At 41.8% G+C, this 23,121-nt stretch overlaps 1 protein-coding gene across 6 annotated transcripts in view; it reads left to right on the forward strand.

The window, feature by feature from the left end:
- Positions 1-23,121, forward strand: part of Ptpn13 (protein tyrosine phosphatase non-receptor type 13) — a 180,333-nt gene that overhangs the window by 64,081 nt on the left and 93,131 nt on the right. For 5 of the 6 annotated variants that reach the window (XM_050155706.1, XM_050155709.1, XM_050155711.1 and 2 more), the window contains exons 6-7: positions 1,189-1,276; positions 13,649-14,212. In XM_050155706.1, the coding sequence (XP_050011663.1) occupies positions 1,189-1,276; positions 13,649-14,212 (652 nt within the window). The remainder of the gene's footprint in view (positions 1-1,188; positions 1,277-13,648; positions 14,213-23,121) is intronic. The other variant, XM_050155710.1, reaches the window with a different exon arrangement.

The raw sequence follows: 23,121 nt of genomic DNA on the forward strand, positions 1-23,121 counted from the left end.
GAAAAACCTCCCCCCCAAAAAACAATATATTTACCTTAATTTTGACTAACTATAAAATACGATTACCATCCCTGTTACCTGAGACAGTTGTGAAGGTAGCCGAGCTGCTCCGGCACTTCTGACTGTGGTGCTGATCTTTCGGAGCATCTATAATCGTTATGAAGATCAGGTATAATGTGTAGTGCACTGAGCCATGCCGGGTGTACACTGTTCACTAACAGCAGCTGCTATTAGTAACTCCCTCAAAGCAGGCAATCACAGCTATGTATAATAGTCACCATTTTCCTGTCCCCCAACAGTCGGGGTGGTCTGCACTGATACCATTTATGTAATGCAAGGACTGCATCATTTCACAAATACTTCCATCTAAATCTTCTTTTAGATAGGAACTAAACAGCTTTGAATCATGACCATGCTACCTGAGACGGAGTTGTGATCCACACACTAACTTCCGTAATGAAGAAATACTAAAATGTGTGTGCATAGATACAAGCGTGGACACGACATTTAACATAGCGTCCCTGTTCTGTTTTCAGTTTGAATCTGTATTTGTCCTGCTTTTGATTATCTAAATAAACCGATATTCTCTAACTTTTTATTCTATATAACATAGAGTTTGATTCAATTTGTGCTTACTTTACATAAGTATCTATGATTATTGCCATTGAAATTTCAGAGTGCCAAGGTATTTTGTTACAGAGAAGATTCCATGGAACATCAGTTTAAATGTCAGTGGTCAGCATATCCAGTTGAAACATTTAGCAAGCTATGTAGTTTTATCAAGGATATTACTTCTGAAATAATTTAAATGCTGTTCTCCATGTATAAGTGCAACCAGAAGTTCTCTAATACAAAATTAATGTAGCTTTAAAACTGTAAATCTTATTTGAGAGATGAGAATAGTTATTAGGAAGAGAAAAGCAGAATACCTCAAGGTCCTGCCCTCAGAAGTAGCCAGTTTTAGCCCAAGTCCCCAGGTGTGGAGCATTCTGTTTGTTGCTTCTCTTCAGAGGTGGACTGGCCAGTCCCAGTCCATGCGGGTCTTAGCAAAGCAATAAACTACAGTCAGCTGTGGAGTCTGTGCTTGGCGCTGAACCCTCAAGGTTGGCTAGCATGCTGTTCTGTGACAGTCACTGACAGGAGGGGAGATTATTTTATCAAGCTTGATTTTTGATTACCTGTGTACAGACGGATCAGCTTTCCTGTAGCAGTGAACAAAAGCCTGATCGAAGCCAGGCTATTCGAGACCGACTGAGAGGAAAAGGATTACCCACAGGTAAGAGTGTGGTAATAGGAACTTTCTAGACCTTAATGCTACTCTCTTGTCTGTGAAAATGTGCTTGCTGGCTTAGAAATCCAGTCAGTTGTGCCTGTGGCCTGTATGAATGTAAGGATGCAGAGTAGAAGCCAGGGAACAGAGACAAACACCAGGCACAATACTAAATAAGCATTACAGTTACGTAAAAAGATTAGCGCTCAGAACTGCCGCACATACCTTGCCCTTCCCGGTGTTTTTTCATCAGTACCATCATCTGCATACATTATCAAGGTATTTAATATTAAAGTTAGGCCGTAAAGCATGACCCGAGCACAGGCGTGTGTTTAGGAACGAACAGTGACACCCCTGAAGCCAGAGTCGTCTCTTCTAGTTCTCTCTCAGGGCCAGTCACTAACGTTATTCCGCGAGTAAGTATGCCGTAGCTTGCACTTGTCAAACACTGCCATCGGGTATAGGACGCCTGCTGAATAAAAATGAACAGTGGTTGGTTATTTGGTGGTAGCTTATAGATAATGGCTCTATACTGATGATGTAATAGGGTTTTTAAAAATGTATGGATATTCTAAAGATTTGAGATAAAAAGTAGATATAAAAATAGGATTTTAAAATTCCTTTTTTATTTTTTTTCAAGTTTCTCTGTGTAGCCTTGAGTGCTGGGATTAAAGACATGCACCACCACCTCCTGGCAAAAATGGGATTCTTTTTTTTTTAAGTGCTAAGAACCAGGCTTGGCTTTTTTTTAAAAAAAAAAATTTTTTTTTAAATTTATTTATTTATTACGTATACAATATTCTGTCTGTGTATATGCCTGCAGGCCAGAAGAGCGTACCAGACCTTATTACAGATGATTGTGAGCCACCATGTGGTTACTGGGAATTGAACTCAGGACCTTTGGAAGAGCAGGCAATGCTCTTAACCGCTGAGCTATCTCTCCAGTCCCCAGGCTTGGCTTTTTTAAAGATAAATTTTGATTTTGTAGATTAATTTTGTTACTTTATTTTACTCCTCATGAAAAATTGTTGAAAGTCATGGTAACATAAATATTAGCAAGAATTTTTGTTCAAAGAAAAAAGTAAAAATAACAAGTATATTTAAATAAAACATGTTTTAATGTATACACTTTAATAAAATAAGTTAGAAAATTTGCATTCCTGGTTTTTACTTTAACCAGACAACCAGCATATTTAAAAACCAGCTTATTTAAAAAACAAAAAATAAGACAACCTTGTGAGAAAGCTTTCTTGTAAAATTAAGGTATAGACCCTTGATTATCTGGACTCTTTGCAGAGTTCAGAAGCCTTTTAAGCATAAAGAGTGTACTCTAAACCAGGGCTGTGCTTCTCCTGAAGTCAAGAGGAGCAATCCATGTGTGTCTGAGGGGTTCTGTGTGGGGCTCCAGGTGGTTAGCGCACAAAAAGTGTTTCCTTTGTCCTGAGGGTTGTTACTGTTCCTTTCTTGTGAGTGAGGGTTGTTACTGTTCCTTTCTTGTGAGTGAGGATTGTTACTGGTCCTTTCTTGTGAGTGAGGGTTGTTACTGGTCCTTTCTTGTGAGTGAGGGCTGTTACTGTTCCTTTGTTGAGTGAGGGCTGTTACTGTTTAAGTATCTTAGCTTTTGTTTCATGATAGTAAATTCATTTTAAGTTAGATCCAGGTTCTTTTCTAATATTATTTATGTGAGGATAAAAAGTACAAAGTGAGTTTTGTCTGACATAGCTTTTAGAATGTCCTGATAGCAGTTTAGGTATTTTTAGTCCTTTTTGTCAGGGTTTCCTTTGCTGTCCTCATTCCCTCGGCTGTGTGGACACATGCTCTATGGGAAAGAGGCTGTTTGTTGTAATAGGATTTAACTAAAACATAATGTGGATGTTGGTGCAAAGAATCATCAGTTTTAGTCACTATCCTCTTTAGAACAGAATAATAGAGAATTATTTATGAGTGTCAATAGCAAGCTACAACAGTCTTTTTTTAAGGACTCATTCTGAGCATGTAAGTGAGACATTAGACTAGCAAGGTTTGCCTTTCACTCTGTCTCCCCACTTCCTTTCTTTCCCCCTTTCCTCCCTGCATTTCTTCCATCTGTGCCCCTCCTCCCCCGCCTCCTACCTTCTATACTCCTGCCCTTTTCTTTCCTGTTCAGTCTCCAGTCTTCCTGGAGTTTCCCTCTGTCCGCTCCTGTTGCCAGTTACTTGGCTGTGTTGTGCAGTTAACGTTTATGTTACCTGCTGATTTAATAAGTATAATTTTATATATTTATGATTAATTCTTTTAGATGTTTTATGTTCTTTCAAGACCTCCCCAAAATGGTGTGATAGCTTTTTGTCTGTTCCATGTCCATCAAGGTTCTACTGCGGGAAAATTGCCCTGCCGTGCTTAGCTTATGAAATTTTAAAGGCTGTGATATGTTAACACAGCACATTTTATTACCATCTGTGTTTCACAGTTTAATGTTCCAGACACTAATTGTCATATGATATTTCAGGGGTAGCAACTAGAGACTTGTAGGCGGAGACTGCTCATTCATTTCCCAGCCACTCAGACCCTAATAATCACACAGAAACTATATTAATTACAGCACTGTTTGGCCAATGACTCAGGCATATTTCTAGCTAGCTCTAACATCTTGAATTAACCCATTTCTATTAACCTGTATATTGTCACGAGGCTGTGGCTTACCAGGTAAGTTTCTGGCTGGCGTCTTTCTCCTTAGATAGCTGCATGGCGTTTCCTAGACTCTGCCTACTCTATATCACAGTTTGGATTTCCCCACCCAGCTTTATTCTGCTAAGCCATTGGCTGAAACAGCTTTATTCATTAACCAATGGTAATAAAACATATTCACAGCATACGGAGGGGAGTCCCACGTCAGAGGCTTAATTGAATTGGTATCTACTCTGTAGCATAGCCTAACTAGTGGTTTATTTATTGCTTTTAAGTAAGAAATTATGTGAGGTTAGCTTCCAGAACATAAAGAAAAAACCTGCTGATATATTATGTTCAGTTTATTTTGTAACTATTCAATGAGTATGTGTTGATTGTTCAAGCATGAGAAAGAATTTTATTAAAATGTTAGACAGTGAAATGTAGTTTTCTGTTTTCATAGTTCAACTTTTTAGTGTTTTCATAAGGAAATATGTTAGACTTCTATTATTTCACTGGTCTCCATATCTTGGGTGAGCGATAGGTCAGAAAAGAAAGCATCTCACCATCTTGGCTTGAATTATTTGACCATTTTCTTACTGTAACAAAGCATTACAAGTTTGGAAATAAGTTTTAATCTGTTTTATTTATGACTCTGATTTTATACTAAAAATTACTCAGTGGTGTTGTTTACTAGATCTTTAGGATTCTGATTCATGGGCTGTTTCCGTGCAGCTAATTTTTACAGACTAACAGGAATCATTAATATTGATTGTATTCTGTGAGAGTGGGGTCAGAACAAATCCCTCCTCTGTCCAAACTGAAGAGAGTTTGTAAAGATTTACAGTTCGTCACTCAGGGTAAACCAGATGTTTTTCTACTTCCATTTTGGAGTAATAAAAATCAAGCATTTCTCTCAATTGCATTTGGAGTAGAAATTGCACCCGTGTTTTGGTTGGGGATAATGGAGGAGGAACCTCTGGTGTTCTAGGCCAGCATTTACACAGTGGTAAGAATATTGTACTGGAGCCATTTGAAGTTCCTGTTTCAGTCGTCAACACCTCAACAGAACTGAAGCAATGAAAGCATCCTGACTACGTGCCCACGAGTCAGAGGCGATTAGCAGTCAGGTGTCGTTAGCATGTGTTAATTTCAGAGGTTAGCTTTCAAAGAACAGATCCTCTTCTAGGATGCTGATACCTGGACACGCTTGTTCAATTCCTGGCCACGGGTAGCCACGTACCCTGTAAGCCTACATTACTAGTGAAGAGTCTCCTCATTATTCACCAGTTAGAAGTGTCCATGGACCATAGCTTCAGTGCACTGGGATCCTGATCAAAGTTCCATTAGAAAAAACAGTAGGCGGGCAGTGAGATACAAAGTTGGGTTGAAAGAAGCAAGTCAGTTCATGGATAATCTGTGTCTGTTGTTTGATTGCTAATTTAATACCTCTTACTACTTTGTGTGTCAGTGAATGACCTTGAATCTTGCTTCTGAAATCTGTGACAAAGTCAAGTCCTAAACTTGTGGGCTGTCTGCCCCTCCTTTGTTACTTCACACTGATAGCATGGCTTCACTAGCCACACACGCAAAACACAAGCATTTCCTGTCAAGCGTTAGCGGAAACCCACACCACTGTCATATAAGTGGTGATGGCTTCAGAACCCCAGGAGTATGTAGACGATTCGGCTTCTGTTTTCTGTGAATTTCATCTCTCTCTCTTTTTTTTTTTTTTTTGATGTGCTGCTTTTGTTTATTTTTTAATTTATTTATTTATTAAAGATTTCTGTCTCTTCCCCGCCACCGCCTCCCATTTCCCTCCCTCCCCCAACCAAGTCCCCCTCCCTCGTCAGCCCAAAGAGCGATCAGGGTTCCCTGCCCTGTGGGAAGTCCAAGGACCTCCCACCTCCCTCCAGGTCTAGTAAGGTGAGCATCCCTTCATCAGGCGATGAAAGGAGACAGAGACAGAGACCCACATTGGAGCACCGGACTGAAATCTCAGGTCCAAATCAGGAGCAGAAGGAGAGAGAGCATGAGCAAGGAACTCAGGACCGCGAGGGGTGCACCCACACACTGAGACAAGGGGGATGTTCTATCGGGAGCTCACCAAGGCCAGCTGGCCTGGGTCTGAAAAAGCATGGGATAAAACTGGACTCGCTGAACATAGCGGACAATAAGGAGTACTGAGAATTCAGCTCATTTTTAAGGACAGCGGGGGAACTCAGCAGCCTCCTTTAATACTGAAGTTCCTTTCCCAGAGATGCTCTGACTTTTTGAGTCTGTGTGTGAGAGGGGAGAGGGGAATGGTAGGATACAGGTTGAATTGAAACAGTTGGGAATAAACTCCATGAAGACTTTATATGGTCTTAAATCTATGTTTGTTTGTTTCTTTTCCAAGACAAGTTTTCTCTGTATAGCCCTATCTGCCCTGGAAGTCACTCTGTAGGCCAGGCTGGTTCTAAAAACAGAGCTCCACCTGCCTGTGTCTGTCAGGGGCTGGATTAAATGTGTGTGCCACTTTGTCCCGATTTTCTTAAATCTTTTGTTTGTAGCTGTTCACTCTATTTATTGCTCCCTATTTGGATTTTAGCAAAATGTACACTCTCCAGGAGATTGTTTATGGCTTCATTTTAAAGTTGGATGCTTATAATTGGTGGTAATCTGTGTCTGTAAATTGAGCTTAGATCCTCCTGAAGCTCTTCATCCTTTGTGGAACATGTCATACTCTGTTCAACAACAGATCTCAGACTTCTATGGAAACCTTCAGATCTCTGGTTTCATTGTTTTCTCTCAAAAGAAAACAATTTAGATAGAAAAGAGACGAAATTTGGTACCTATGCCTTCGTTCCAAAGAACTCAGAATAGTTCAGGTGGGTTATCTCTTCTCTCCTGTCGTCTCAAAAAGAGGGAACGTTAAATCATCCCACATGTTATAGCTGGAGGAAATGAGAAAAATGAAGATTGACCGGTTTGCACAAGCTTATGGGTTGATTAGGAAGAAAACATTAAAGCCACAGTCTCTTGATAGGAGTCTTTCTGCTAAATGATGCCACCTAAACTGGTTTTTAAAAGTTTTATAATCAAGTCACTCAACCCTCATTCTCTTGGAAGCTGTATTGTAAGACATCAAAGGAGACCGAGTCTCTTACTGTTCTTCTTGGGGAAAGGATATAGAAAGCTAATGGAAGTGACAAAATAAAGTCATGTATGAATTTCACAGTAAATCAGTCAGTCCAGTGTGCAATGCTAGTGCAGCAGAAGGAGTAAGTGTGTCAAGATGAGCAGTACAGTGGCAGGGGTAAGTGTGTCAGGGTGAGTGGTACAGTGGAAGGAGTAAGTGTGTAAAGATGAGTGGTACAGTGGAAGGGGTAAGTGTGTCAGGTTGTACAGCAGAAGGCGTTAGTGTGTCAGGATGAGGAACTTTGATTGTTTTTTCCTCCTCAAAAGCTCGAGCAGCCCCAGTGGGGATGCTGTCACCATAGGCGTTGACCTCACTGCCTGGCAGTGGCCACAGCTGCCGTGCTTTCCCGATGAGTGCAGTGGTATTTACTGTACGTGTAGCTTGCACACATGTTTAGAGCTGTGGGGAAAGCAGTCGAGTGGTGTACTCTTGGCTTCGTCTCCAGCACAAATGATCCAGTACAAAGGCAGTGCTGCTATCAGCACGTGCTCTTTAGTTGGCCGACTCAGGCATCAGTCCTAGCCTAGGACAGTGTTTCTTCTCGCCAATACGGAGAGGTTCTGTGTTTGAACTCGTATTTTAAGTTACTGGATTGGTGAATTTTCCTTAGTGCCTTAGCAACATAAAGTAACTACACTCCTATAGTATACCTTTACTTTATTTAGTAAGATTTGTGATTTTCAGAAATCTTACTATTATTTTATACTGTATCTTTTATTGTACATAAATAATCCTCTTTTATAAAACACAACCTTTCATCCTATAATGTGTAAGTCAGCAGTTATGTGTCTGGTTGTACAGCTGAAGAAGTGAGGGCGTCATTAGTGTGACAGAATATGGTGATATTGCCAGATAGGAAGATTTGGTTTAAAAATGGCTTGTTTGGGCCATCTGACATCAGCCTTCTTACCACATGCCTACACACCTACCTAAGAGCATGGCTCCTTTTAATTCCAAAATTCAAATAAAGCCATTCATAGGCAAAGAGATACAGGAAAAAAGCCACTTAGCTCTTTTTCTTCTCTTACCCACAATGTTCTTTAACATTTTTTTGTAACTCATAACTTTACGACGCTCATACTTTCCATTGGATTGTTGATGACAAGTGTGTACTCCTCTGGCTTTAAACTTGTCTCACGCTGCCATTTTTTGCCCATTTCCTCATTCCATCTCTCTTTTGTTTCAGATCTTTCTGTCTCACCATCTTTTTTGTGGTCTTTTTTGGGGCTTCAATTATGATTCAAGCTTTTATAAGTAATTGTCATGAAATCTTAGGTTTGTGCTTATAATGTTAACAGATATGCTTTGAAAACTTCAACAACAAATTCCACCATCGTTATAGTTGACATATTTGGAGGATCAAAACAAAGTTGTGGCAAACTTTCAAGTAGATGATTTTATTTTCACTATGTATTTTCTTGTTATTTTTGAAGATTTATTTTTGTTTTATTTGTGTGAATCTGTTTTTAATTTAATTTGAGAACTTTATACATGACCATTGCATTTATTTCACTCCTGCCTTTCCCTCCCAAATTTATGACCACTTGTAATTATTGTTACATATATACAGCTGTGTGTGTATGTGCTCACATACAATCTGTTGAGTACCGGTAGCATTGACCATTTTCATATGTGTCCAGAACAAAGCACTCATGATTGGACAGCTTTGGGATCCTGTCCCTGGAGGAAACTGATTTCCCCCCTCTCATCAGCTACTGATCACCTATAGTTCATCTAGGGACAGGATTTGTGAAATTTCCACTGTCTGTTGGCGAGTCAACTGGCGATGCCATTATGCCATTATTGTTCAAGCAAGTATATAGTTGGAAGTTCACACGTGCATTTTCTTATGATGTCTAGTGGATACTATCTAGGCTAGCAGTAGACATCCTGGTCCCCCCTCTTCTGTGATGTTCCCTGAGCCTTAGGTTTAGGCTCAAGGGTTGCATTGCCGACAGCCCTCTTAGGGTTAGGTGCCTCAAAGACACACTTAATCTCTGCATTTTGACCAGCTGGGGATCCCTGTAGTGGTCTCAGTTTGTGATAAAAAGAAGCTCCCCTGGTGAGGGATGAGGGCTGCTACACTTATCTCTGAACGTGAGAATAAGTGTGTAGGCTGCAGTTTGCAATTACATACGCTTAGGGAGATGGTAGGAGCAAGCTTTCCTCTGGGGTTTATGAGCTCTCCAGTCACCTGTGGTTGGCTGTGTCTATAGCACTGGGCATGAATCCCTCCCTGTTGGCTGCCCCCAGTGAAATAACCACTGTTGCACCTTTGGAGATAATTGCCAGGCCAGCCACTGTGGCTCATAGAGTTCACACTAGCCTTTTGTTTGTAGGTTTTGCTCCTCATACTAGGCAAGCTTCATAGCGCCTTCCCGTGCTGAAAAAGCCAGCTGTCAGAGGGACTTCCTGGGTCAGTTTCAGCTTTATTCCTCCCAGTCCTGTGTCTGAAGTGTGTGGTGTCCTCAGTAGGAAGGTCTTACTTTGCAGTTTCTGGGGAAGGTAACATTGGGCAGTGTCAATAGCCTGTATTGTTTTGGGAGACTCATGTATTCCTCAAACAGCAATTCAGGAGGTATGGGGGTTCCCATGCCTGATGCTGGAATTTTTGTTAGATTTACATAGCTCTTGGGGACACCATGTGACATAACTCAATTAAAAATGTATGTGTTTATGTATGTATGTATGTATGTATGTGTATGTTTGTGTGTATGTGTATACACAAATGTATGCATGCACATACATTTTTTAAGTAGGCTTATACAGTATGTTTTTTGTGGTTTTTTTAAATCCTCATAACATTTTTTATCTTTCCTTCCCTCTTTCCTGTCAGTCATCCCCTCCATCCCCAGCCAATGCCACCTTCTCGTTGCTGCCCTTATAGCTCCTTTCTTCTGCTGTCCTCCTCTTGTGTGTGTGAATGTTTGCTTATATGTGTACCACATGTTTATAGTGCCTACAGAGGCCAGAAGAGGGTTCCAGGAACTGAGTGACAGTGTGAGCCACCATGTAGTGACTGCAAACTGAACCCAGGTCCTCCGTAAGAGCAGGAAGTGCTCTTAACCACTGAGCTATCTCCCCAGCCCCACTTCTGATTTCTTTGAGATAGGGTTTTAATATGTAATCCATGTTGGCCTTAGCCTTTTGGACTTTCAGTAGATATATACTGAAATATTTCTGTATCTAATTTATTTTCATCACAACCATAGGACCCTGTCTGTAAATCGGCAACTTCTGAAAGGTGTGTAGTTGCATTTCCTTTAGGCCTGTGTGGCCAGGGAGAAGACATGCTTCCTGGAGCTACCATGACCAACTAATATATTGTTAGTAACCACTAACAGTCTAACGCAGACATGTACTTAGTTCTTACAAGTCGAAGAGACTTGCAATCTATTTGTTAAGTGTTTTGTTTATATTACAGTGACATTAGGGTTGTCTACTTTTAGGAAGTCCCATTTAAAATAAAACTGTGGGGAGCCTGGAGAGATGGCTCAGCAGTTACAAGTACTGGCTTCTTCCAGAGGACCTAAGTTAAATTCCTAGCATCCCAAAGTGGCTTACAACTTTTTGTAACTCAAGTCCCAGGTGATCCAACACACTCTTCTGGCCTCTGGAGGCACTACACACATGTCATACACTTAAATACATACAGGCAAAGCACCCATACACATAAAGATAAGTAAGCTAATCAATTTTTTTTGAAAAGATTAAAACAATTGAATGCAAAGAAACGACATGAGAAAGATCTGGAATAGAAAAGGCAGAAAAGTATATTTTATTTATAAGAGGTCAACAGAGAGCCTGCAGCTTGGATAAAGTGAGAAAAGAGATAACAAGTGCAGGCTGGGAGGTTTCCATTTCGTGAATGATAGGCTGTCTGATTAGTTGAGCAGGTCAGTGACGTGGTGGAATTGACATTGGAAAAATATAATTCTGGTTGCTGGATGGAGTTCATAGAAGCAGCTAATCTGAGGGCACAACAGTGAACTTGCCACTCAGTGTCATTGATTGGGTTTGATGTGATGGAACTGGAAATCAACACATAAAGTGAGGTGTCTGAGAATTCTGAACAGAATTGCTGAGGAAGCTAAGGAGGATGAGTCATTTAAGGAGCGTGCCCATGTTTCCACTTTGAGTAACCAGTATTAGGAAAGACTGGGAGCAGTAAACAAGACGAGATGGAACCTTGGACAGTTTGAGGTGCTCTTCGGGCACAGTAGGAGGAGCTCCAGTTGTGTAAGTCTGGAGCTTCCCCAAAAAGATAGATATTAAGAAAGAAAACGTGGGAGTTTTTCAAATCCAGGTCATATTTTTAATTTTTATTAATATTAATAAAATTTATAAGGAAAAGACTAAAAAGGAGTTCTGAACCTGATACATGAGGAAACCCAACGAACACACATTAAAAGATTTGGAGAGGGACAAGCAGCCTCAGGAGGGGAGCCAGGCTTGAAAGAGAAAGGCCTTCACCTGGAGCAGAGTCGCTGAGCTAGGCAATGTGGAGGCCGCTAGTGGTGTGTGATGGGCCACACAGATGTGGAGTAGCTGGAGCCTGACCAGTAGAGGACATAGTGAATAAAGAGTGAGGAACTGGAGAGACAGCAGCTGCAAAGGGTGAGGGAATGGGAGGAGTTTGTCTTGGTTTTGTCTGTCTTTTGAGAAGGATGGCATTTGTGTCCTAATGGGAACAGCTCAATGCAAAGGAAGAAACACTGGCACTGTAAGGGCCCATAGCAGAGCCCCTGGGGTGGGTGGCATGAGCCAGGGAAGGTGAGAAGGCACTCCTCCGTGGTGGGAGAGAGGAGGGGTCAGCTGGAGGCCAGTGAAGGTGGGCGATTTGGAGACCGAGGAGAAGCCGGCGTGGAGAGTGCACTTACATTGACACCATAACCAAGGAACAGAGTGGCTGCATGAGCTTGTGGTGTGTCAGCATACCCTGCTTGAGTTTTCCAGCTCTGGCCACTGAGGATGGCTGCATTTGCATGTGGCTCATGATCCTCGGATCCTTAGTTCTTTTTTTACTTTTTAGCTTATGTATTCTGTCAGCTTACTAGAATATATTTGTCTTGAAGTCTATACAGTTTTAAATTTGCTAGCTTCAAAATGTAGTTTGTGTAACAATGTTACTTACCCCTGAAGGACTGTGACACAGCCATGCCTTCAGGTAGAAGGTAAATTTTGTAATAATCTGCCTGGGTGCAGGAGAGTATGTTTCCTAGTGCCCAGTAGATCCAGTACCTCAAGTATGGAAGCTGTCTGTAGTTATGCTGAATAGATCCATGTTTACAGGGATATGAAATACAAACCACTTAGCATTTGTATTGTTATTTATTGCATTAACTGATTTAAATATACTTTTCCTCATATTTTTAAGGTACATTTGTTATCAAGGAATTAAAGCTTATAGTTATTGCTTTGAAGTGACAACTGGTAGATTCAAATGAATTCGAAAGCCATTCCTTGTTACTAAGAAGGATCTAGTCATATTATACAGCATGTTTATTTTCAAGGAGAAATCACAGAATATGTCAGAGAAAGTTGTCAATATTTAGGGCTATTGAGGTAGTAACCTAAAAATATTTCCAACTTCTTTTTCAGTACTGAACAAAGACCATTTTGGTTGTTGAGTCTGTTGATTCATAGAATTGGTGTAGTTGAATGGACATTTCTGGTGTGTCTCCATTGACCTTTACAACCCACAGGATACACACCTGGTTTTAACTCTACTGACCTCTAGAGATGAAGCTAACATTGCTGCTGCAGCTAGAAAATGGTGTGCATTCCACTCTAAGGGAGGAACTTCAGTCTCTAGTCCGGCATGACAATTTCTTTAACAATTTAGATGGAAGTTATCTCGGTTTCAGATATGGTAAAGTTTTCTTGAACTTGATAATTCCTTGTATTGCAGAATAGAAAGAATTCTATATTCTTCAATCAAACATTTATTTAAAGGATCAGAAATACCAGGACTTTTTACCTGAAACATACTTTAAGTTGTATTTTTACAAGTTAAAAGAGTATGTTATGCATTACATTATCTCCATAATTTCATGGACAATTAACATTCTACAAAAGTAGATGTTATTAACAGCTTTTGTCTTTGTTTGAAAACCAAATAGTTTACTTCTGCTGATGGAAATAGTACTACTCGGAAGCGCAGGTTCAATATGCTATTTATGTTGTTCCCTGAGAGGCCTTGTGAGGCAGGCATCCCTCAGTGGTGCAGTCCTGGTTCCCTGAGAGGCCTTGTGAGGCAGGCATCCCCCAGTGCTGCAGTCCTGGTTCTCTGAGAGGCATTGTGAGGCAGGCATCCCTCAGTGGTGCAGTTCTTGCATGCACAAGGGCCCCATCATGCTAAAGCAGAGCAAAGAGACATTGGCCTCAATGATTTATACGCTGTTTCCACACTCACAATTACAGTCGTCATTTCGTCTCTGATCCTACACGTGGATAATTTAGGGAACTGCTGTGCTTTATCCGTGGTGGGTTACATTCTTGCTGACTTTCTAAAGATTCTGCGCATACATGATAGATTCTTATCATTCCAGGAAGAAGCTCCACTTCTGATGTACTAGACATACACAAGGCTCCATTCTCTCATCAGACTTTTCTTAACAAAGGGCTTAGTAAATCTATGGGATTTCTGTCCATCAGAGACACACAAGATGAGGAAGATTATTTCAAGGATATCCCATCTGATAATAATTCCAGGCATGAAGATTCTGAGACTGTTTGTTCCCCTTACCAGTTCAAAACTAGCAGTCCGCAAAAAAGGGCTTTCCCTGGAGTCGACACATTCTCTAAGAAAAAGGTCTGGGCTTCATCCATGGACTTGCTTTGTACGGCTGACAGGGACTTTTCTGGAGAGACTGGCAGGTCCCAGCACGGTGACCCTGAGGCGGTAACAGGGCGGACTTCAAGCACTCCTAGAAAGAAGGAGGCCAGGTACTCTGATGGAAGCATTGCCTTGGATGTCTTGGGGCCTCAGAGAGCGGAGCCAGCATATCACACTCGAGACACACCAACCTCCTCTGCAGTATCAAGTGCCTTGGACCGAATTCGAGAGAGACAAAAGAAGCTTCAGGTTCTGAGAGAAGCCATGAATGTGGAAGGTTAGTAAATCTGTGTGTGTCTGAGAGAATAAATGAATTAAAATACCTAAGGTTGTGTCTTAAAATAAAGAAGGGCTATTAAACCATTCTACAAGTCTGATTTCCACTGCCAAGTGTTTGCATCTAGGCCACATTAGCTCCTGTCAGTTTCTGTTCAGTCTTCTATCAAAACTCCAATCAGAGTGTGCTGTAAAGTCCTCTCTACAGCATGGTGATGTCCTCCCTGCAGCATGCTCAAGTCCTCCCTACAGCATGCCTGTGTCCTCCCTATAGCATGCCCAAGTCCTCCCTACAGCATGCCCAACTCCCCTTCCCTGCAGCATGCCCAAGTCCTCCCTACAGCATGCCCAACTCCCCTTCCCTGCAGCATGCTCAAATCCTCCCTACAGCATGGCGATGTCCTCCCTACAGCATGCCTAAGTCCTCCCTAAGCATGCCCAACTCCCCTTCCCTGCAGCATGCCCAAGTCCTCCCTACAGCATGCCCAACTCCCCTTCCCTGCAGCATGCTCAAGTCCTCCCTACAGCATGCCCAATCCTCCTCCCTACAGCACGCTCAATTCCTCCCTACAGCATGCCCAAGTCCCCCTACACAAGCACTCCACAGTGCATGTATTAACTCTAACCCTCAGGGTCAGGCAGTGTTATGTGATGTGTGCTGTCTCAGTGGAGGCCTCAGGGAATGGCTGGCTCATGGGTCTCAGAAGCAATGGGTCACACCAAGCTCAGGGAGGTGACCTTGCTTGGTACCAGGTGAACTCAGACCACCAGCTTCCAAAACAGGTTTCGGAGTACATGACAGGCATCGTTGGTTTGAAATAGTTTGAGATCTGCATTCTAAAAGCATGGTATGTAGGTGTACAGATTTAAAGTCATCATTTCGTGTCTATGAGTTGAGGCATTGTCCCTAGTCTGAGTTATGCTGTCTATAAAATGGACCTAGCAAAAATAGATGAATCAGATGAGTGTGAAGTGATTAAACAAGCATTTATTACATTTTTAATTTGAAAAGCATCAAATCAACTTGATAAGTTCCATATAGCCTGCTCTTCCTGTGTCATGTTGGCCTTGAACTATCTCAGCAGCGCTGGCATTAAAGGTGTGCACTATACCAGCACAGTGCTTATTCTGTGTTTAAGCTGACTCCAAAATATCTGACTCACGCACAGAAAAAAAAATCAAAACATTGAAATTGAATAAAGTTATGTTTGCAACATAAGGATAGGAACTATTTTAGCATAAATTCACGCAAGAGAAAAAAATGGATTTTCAACTAAACACACATATGGACATGGGTGCAGCTTCCTCAGAACTTACGTGTAGACCAAACTAGCCAAATCCTGAACTATTTTAGGATGAAAGCTTTATAAATTCTCATTTCATTGTTATAATTGTATTGTCCTTTGTTGTAGCTATTTGAAAAGGACTTTATAATGCTTTCTATTTAGAGTAAAGAGTAAAAGAATTGAGGAAATGCTGTCTTTTGTGTGTGCAGAGAATGCTTGTTCATGTGTATAAAGACGCATGTGCCCTTTGTGTTTATCTGGAGGCCAGAGATTGGCTTTCATGTGTGCCGGGGATGCTTGTTCGTATGTGTGCAGACATATGTGCCTCTGTGTGTCTGGAGCAGAGATGTTGGGTGTTGTTCCTCAGGAGCATCCACCTTTTTTTATTTTTTATTTTTTTTTAAAAGATTTATTTTTATTTTTAACTGTGTGTATCGATGAGGAGTATGATGTTGTGAATTTGAATATAGTACTTTTAGAGGCCAGACAAAGACATCAGATCCCCTAGAGTTAGGAGATTACATAGTGGCTCAGAACCTAACCTGTAAGAAGTATGTGCCCTTAGCTGCTGAGGCATCTCTCCAACCACCACCTTGTTTTCTGAGACAGGGCTTCCATTGAACCCAAAACTTTCTGACTAAAGAGCAAGCCCCAGGAATCTTATCCCCACCTCACCTCACACCACTGCCCCTCCCCCAACCCCAATCACCACAGAGCTACAATTACAAGTCTCCTCACCAAGCCTGGCTTTTATGTGGGCTAGATCAAAATCAGGTCCTCCCATGCGCACAGCAAAGAATTGCTCACATAAGCCCAGCCCTAAGCCCATAACCATCTTAGGTGGTTGTTTAGTCTGTCCATAGATTTCCTTCCTTCTGCAAAAGGCCTGTTCTTCTTTTGCTTAAGTTGAAGCATGCCCTGTCCTAGTAAAAGACATATTGCAGTATTTCCTTCAACTCAGGGATTACAAATTATTAAAGAATCGAGAATTATGGAGGAAATAATAGATATTTAATTGATATTGTGGGTTTGTATCTGATATACATCTTATAAAGTATTAGTGACGTTTAAAGTAATTGTTATTCTTTGGTCACTAGTTCCTTTAAGGGACAAGCCATGCCCACCTACAGTGACCCCCCCAACCCCAGCCCCCGCCATCTTGAAACTCTCTTACTGTCCCTTTTGACGTGCACGCGCGTGTCTCTGTCCCTCTCTCTCTCTCTTTTAATTTTTAGCTTTATGCCTATTTTTTGTGTCTATGTGCCTTTTACCCGCCGCCTCTTTACACCCACCTGGGATGGGCCACGGCTCATAAACTGTAAACCACCTGAGGATCTTGCAGGGACCCACAATTGTCTCTGCTGAGCTCGCTGCCGAGCTCGCTGCCTGCCTATAGCCGCTCGGGACTCCGGACACTAGCTGCTCTGGGAACCATCCGGGGATTTAGGAACACGGGGATTTTTAGAATAAAAGAAATTCAATATATTATTTACATGTTTGTGTGAGTGCTTCATGTATGTTTGTGCACCGTGTATGTGGCTAGTGTTTGTGAAGGGCAGAAGAGGGCATGGATCCCCTGGACCTGGAGTTACTGATAATTGTGAACCATCATACGGTGTTACCTGGAACTGAACCTGGGCCCTCTTTCCTGCCAGGCCATCTCTCCAGCCCTGTTACTATGTATTCTTGAAATAAAATGGTTTTGAATCTTTGTAAGATGGGAAATAAAATTACAAGTTTATTCTCTGTATCAGTCTTAGCCTTTGTGATGGCAGCAGCAGGCCCTTCCGTAGCTGAAGAGGAAGGACTCCACTTGTGAAGTCAGGACACCCTCAGTGTTAGCCAGCGGCAGCTTACGTGTAAACTGTAGTTTATCTGCACCTAAGTCTGTGCTCTTGAAGACACACATAAAGAAATATTTCCATTGTGGGAAAAGACAGTTGTCCATCGATCAAATGGGAAAAACTGTTGTAGTTAACCTCTGAATAATGTCTGTGGATCAAATAGAAAAACTGTTATAGTTAACCTCTGAATAATGTCCATGGATCAAATAGAAAAAAAAACTATTATAGTTAACTGTCCGTGGATCAAATAGAAAAAAACATAGTTAACCTTTGAATAATGGAGATATGTTTAAACGAGATGAATATTTCTGACATTTAGGATGAACCATATCTTTTTTTCATGTGAATAAAACCATGGAACTGGTCGTGATGACTCACATTTCCAATCCCAGCACTCGGGGGCAGAGGCAGGCAGATCTCTGAGTCTACTTAGTAAGTTTCAGGCCAGCCAGAGCTACCTAGTGAGACTCTCTATCAAAGATGATGATACTAATAATAAAACCATGGAGCTGAAGAGATGGCTCATTGTGTAAGACCCTTTACTCTGTGGACGTAATGACCAGATCTCAAAAGAACCCGAGCACTTTTCCGATCTGGGTGTGGACTTGTGTGCCTGTAACCTCACTGCGGGAGTGCAGAATCCTGCAGGTCCCGGCAGCATGCTGGGCAGCTAGTGTCGCTGAAACAGCGAGTTCCCTGTGTGGTCAGAGACGCTGCCTTAAATAAGGTGGAAATCACCAGCCGGAGTACCTGTTGTCTTCTGACCCACGTGTGCACACACGCAGGCACACACTCGCATACATCCATACATGCTCTGCTCACACTACACACACAGAAGAAAAGGAAATTAGTATTGTCTGGCATTCCAATGTATTGGCTGCAAAAGACTCTTTGCCTTAGTGTTTTTAAAGTTATTAGTATGGCTTAGTAAAACTGAATTTTTATAGTAGAGCCTAGCTAGGTTTGCATTACAGAGATCAGATATTAGTGGAATGAAAATCTTTAAATTGTTCTATGATTGTCAGTTTAATGTATTTTGTTTAAATAAGTAACTTTTCGTTGGACTGCCTGTAACAAGATACATTAGCATGTAGTCGGTGTATCTCAGGAGGCAGTCGGTGTGTTCACTACCCAGTGTGAGTCCACACAAGTTTCTCTGTAAAGATAACACATAATAGTCCTAAGTTTATTTGTTCACTTAGTAGTTATGATAACACAATATTTCCAGATTTTAAAATTTTATATTTGTTAAAGGATATATGCACTAACAAAAAGCTTTTAAAAAATACAGTGTGCTTTGAACTATTTAATAACTAGACATTTTCTGTTCTGAATCTCTTTACTGTGAAGATTTCAAAAGCATTTGCTATCAATAAAACCTGACTGTATTTTTTCAGGTGTTTTAAAACCTAATAGACAAAACCTGAAAATACAGATTTATTGTGCAGATACTTAGACCACCTTACCTAAGCCTCCATTATTATATTTTCCAGTAGCCCTAACTTAGGCTTGCCTACTAGCATCATCACGTAGCACGGTTGAGGTGTGGAATTCAGAAACATCAATCCTAGTGTGGTTTTTAGTTTGGGGCAGACTGGTTTTCAACTGTGTTGTATCCCTGCGCATGTAATTTACACAAGCTGTGCAAACAAGTGCAGCAAAGGTCTTAACTTGTACACAGAGAAAGATGAGAACAGAAAATGCTGTTTGTCTCCTTGAATTCTTATGGAAATCGAGGTCTTTATGTGCGATAAACCAAGCAGAACAGCTCACCCGCAGTGCACACACCATTCATATTTATGTATTTTTCCCAAATATTCATACTTTGAAATGCTCTACAGTCTCTTGTGATCTTGATCCTGACAACTGCTAATGGGTTTCGGTAATTTTAGGATTAGATGACGTCTTTGAGTACATCTTTATCCAAACCCTGCCTTGACTTTAGTAGCACGCTCACTATCCCTGAACCGGTTGATGACTGAGTTCCTGTTAGTCAGAGCAAGGTTATTCCCATCATGTATTTTCACAGTTCCGGCTGGAGAGTTCCTGTTGTTACTTTACTTTTAAAAAATGTTCAGGGCTGGGCTATAGCTCAGTGTCATACCACACCAACCTTAAGTATGATCCCCAGCATCCCAAAAAGAAAAACAATTTTTCAGTATTTAAAACAACTAAAAAATGAAATCGCCACATTTCATTTTTTTTTTTATTTTGGATGTGCAAAGAGGGTGGTTGCACTGATAGTGAACACAGCAGTCTCCTTCAGACGCTGCGTTTCTCTGGAACAGACCTGTCGTCTTGAAAGGAGCCTTTCCCTTAGTCACCTCCATCTCACCTCGGCTGACGTCAGCCCCCCAACCAGCCCAATGGAAAACAGACCTGACGGTCACGGAGTTTGCATGGAAAGAATCTGGGTCTATTCGACTCTCAGCTCTTTCTTTGCCCAAGGCTCAGAAAAGTAGACTGATTTGTCAAAAGAGGTCCGTGATCCATTTTTCCCAAACAGCCTGTGCTTTGAACTCCGTCATATGGTTTTCTGTTGGCTATCCAGATTTTAGAAGAGACCAGATAACACTATTAGCTGTTACTGCCTGGGAACTTGGACATTGAGCTCACCACGAACAAGCCTCAGTTTCTCCTTACAAAAGTTACATAATTTTGATCGAATGAGGCAGGATAGCATTGGGAAAGACTGTGCCAGGCTAAGACAGCAGCTTTACTGGGATGTTATTCTGGGGGCCACTGGGGCTCGTCCTGCAGCTAGAAATGAAGAAGAGACCTATCACAGCAGTGGCGGTGAGTATTCCAGCCTCCCTGGGAACAGAATGAGAAAGTTAGGGTCAACAAAGATCCTATGAAAGAAATGATAGTTAAAGCTTAAAAATTCTAAATTATTACTATACTGTTGTAGTTGACAATTTAGTGTTCAGATAATGCTCTATAGAAAGCCGGGCCAAAGGCACAAGAGTTCTCTATGTTAAAAAACCAGTTTTAAAATTTGATGTCTCTTTCTTTTCTTTACTCTTAATTTTTCTTTTTAAAAAAGGGGCTATAGAGATGGCTTAGTAGTTACAAGCACTTGCTTCTCCAGAGGACTGAGGTTCAATTCCAGACACCCACATGGTGACGTACAAATGCACCTCCAATTCCAGGGGATCCAACTTTGTCTTGTAGACTTGGTGGATATGAACGCACACGGTGCACAGACACACATGCGGGTAGAACATATAAAACAGAAATAAAGCACTTTTTAAAAGATTTATTAATCTTTATTTTATGTTTGGGTGTTTCCCAGCATTATGTGTGTGTACCATGTGTGTGCCGTGCCTGCTGAGGCCAGGAGGCCGTTGGGTCTCCTGCACCTGAGGTTGCAGGTGGCTGTGAGCTGCACGCGTTGTCTCTGCCAGAGCTGTGCTCCGCACTGCTGAGCAGTCTCTCCAGCCCCCAGTCCCATGTTTCACTTCAGCATAAGACCGCTCCTCGTTGGTTCTTCTTTCTTCCTGAGGGTTGGTAGCTCTCATTTCTACCTCTGACCCACGTCCCACAGCCAGTGGAGTCTGGTTCTCACTAGGAGTCTCTAACCAACGTCCCTGGTGTTGTAATTACCACGTACCCCATGCCTTCTCAGTGGTTCACAGTGGATTCTTCTCTGTGACAGAGTGACGTGGGAGCAGCACTCCGAGAGCTGCGTGGGTGGGACTCCACACCTGCCTGGGGTTCTAGCATGTTTTCCCAGCAGTCCGAGCCACTCTGCAGCTTACAGATACAGTATTTTCTACAAAGCCGCAGTTAAGTATCATTTATTTAGTGAGCTATGCATGCTATCAATCTACTTCACCTCAGAACGAGATATTGCTTCCTTCTTTCAAGTATTGTGACCTCTGATCCCGGCCCAGTTTTGTTGTCCTTGATAGCCATGTGGCTAGGGTTGAAAGTCGCTGGAATACATGAGCACTCTCACACATAGCATCTTATTTTTAGTTATAAAGGTATACCATTTCATTTGAGAGGGCTCAGTTTTCGGATTTTAACATTCATAACGTTGTAGTCCTCAGGAAGAGAGAGATTGTTTGCCTAGCGTGTTCTTGCGAGATCAAATGTTAGTAATGACCTGCGCCAGTTTGTTTCTCTACCTTACTTACAAGTGGAAAAAGAAAGAAAAGTTAGAACATAGCAAGGTTAAATCATCCCATAAGCTAAAATAATATTTAAGCTGCTGTTGCACTGATATCAGTTCCACAGAAATAAATACCAGTAAGAAGGAATGTCCCACTTTTAGTCAAGAGCCCTTTAGACACTAGTGACTTTATTATTATCTTCCTGAGGTTACAATGAGTTTTGTATATTTGACGTGCACTGTTGTGGACGGATCAACATGTGGGTTCGAAAGAACCCAGGGTCTGCAGTGTCTCCAGGGCTGACATTGTGCAGTAGAGCCTGTTTAATGAGGAGATGCTGTGGCTGAGCACCCTATCTTTGAGAGCCACTTGGGGCCAGTCCGCAACTGCTGTATGCCTCGTCTGTTTCACTGAACGGGCGCCTTTGGCGGTGGCCACGGTAGGAGTCAGTGCAGGCCAGAACAGCAATACATCATTAGACCTATGTAATTCAAACTTTATTGTAGCTATATTTCTAAAACAAAATGTTAATTTTGGATCCACAAAAAATTTATATGTTTATAAAGTAAGGATCTAAATTAAATCTAGCCACTTAGAAACTTAGTTTGACTTTGATATAACCTCCTGAGGAAGTACATGCAGACTGACAGATAAATCTTTAAAATATGTAATACAAATGAGTCTTAACTAGCAACAAGTTTCATCACGGTCTTAAAACCCAGCAATGTGTTCAGTTGTTTGGTTAGCCTTGTTCTGTTTTCTGAGACCTGACTGTTCTTACAAACTATCTCATTTCTTCCCAGTCCCTTCTGTCTCTGCAGTTGTCATATACAAACCTGAAGACACTTCCGACATCCGCCCTTCAGTAGCGTTCTACGGTGCGCACAGGCTGGAGTTCCTGGCTCCTGGTTGTCGTTCTCACTCTCTCCACTGCTCCTTTTCTTCCTTTTCCTTCCTCTTTCCATACCCCCCTTCCACATCTCTGTGAATGTATAGAGGGAAATAAATGTATATGTGCTTGCACATTTATATGTAAATAAAAGATGGATAAAGAACATCCAGTGTATTTCTACATAGATTTGTAAGTACAAGAAATTCCTACCCACCTACCTGCCATCTAACCCATACAAGGCTGCTTTACATTTTCCTGCCTCCATTTATGTGGCCATCCATTCTCGAGACTCGAATGTTTCAGGCATTGCGTGGCTCAGGATGGTGATCTATATTTGTTCATTTAAAAGTATAATTTTTTTAATATTTTTTATTGAAAAAAAAATTTCCGCCTCCTCCCCGCCTCCCATTTCCCTCCCCGTTTCCCTTTTCCCCCCTCCTCCCTCTCCTCTCCCCCTCCCCCCACTCCTCTCCCCCTCCCTCTCCAGTCTGAAGGGCAGTCAGGGTTCCCTGCCCTGTGGAAAGTCCAAAGTCCTCCCCGCTCCATCCTGGTCTAGGAAGGTGAACATCCAAACTGTCTAGGCTCCCACAAAGCCAGAACATGAAGTAGGATCAACACCCAGTGCCATTGTCCTTGGCTTCTCAGCAGCCCTCATTGTCTGCCATATTCAGAGAGTCTGCTTTTATCCCATGCTTTTTCAGTCACAGTCCAGCTGGCCTTGGTGAGCTCCCAATAGATCAGCCCCACTGTCTTCGTGGGTGGGTGCACCC

The sequence above is a fragment of the Alexandromys fortis genome, unplaced genomic scaffold (genome assembly GCF_014885135.2).
Source record: "Alexandromys fortis isolate MF-2015 unplaced genomic scaffold, M_Fortis_MF-2015_v1.1 scaffold_87, whole genome shotgun sequence".
Taxonomy (NCBI): domain Eukaryota; kingdom Metazoa; phylum Chordata; class Mammalia; order Rodentia; family Cricetidae; genus Alexandromys; species Alexandromys fortis.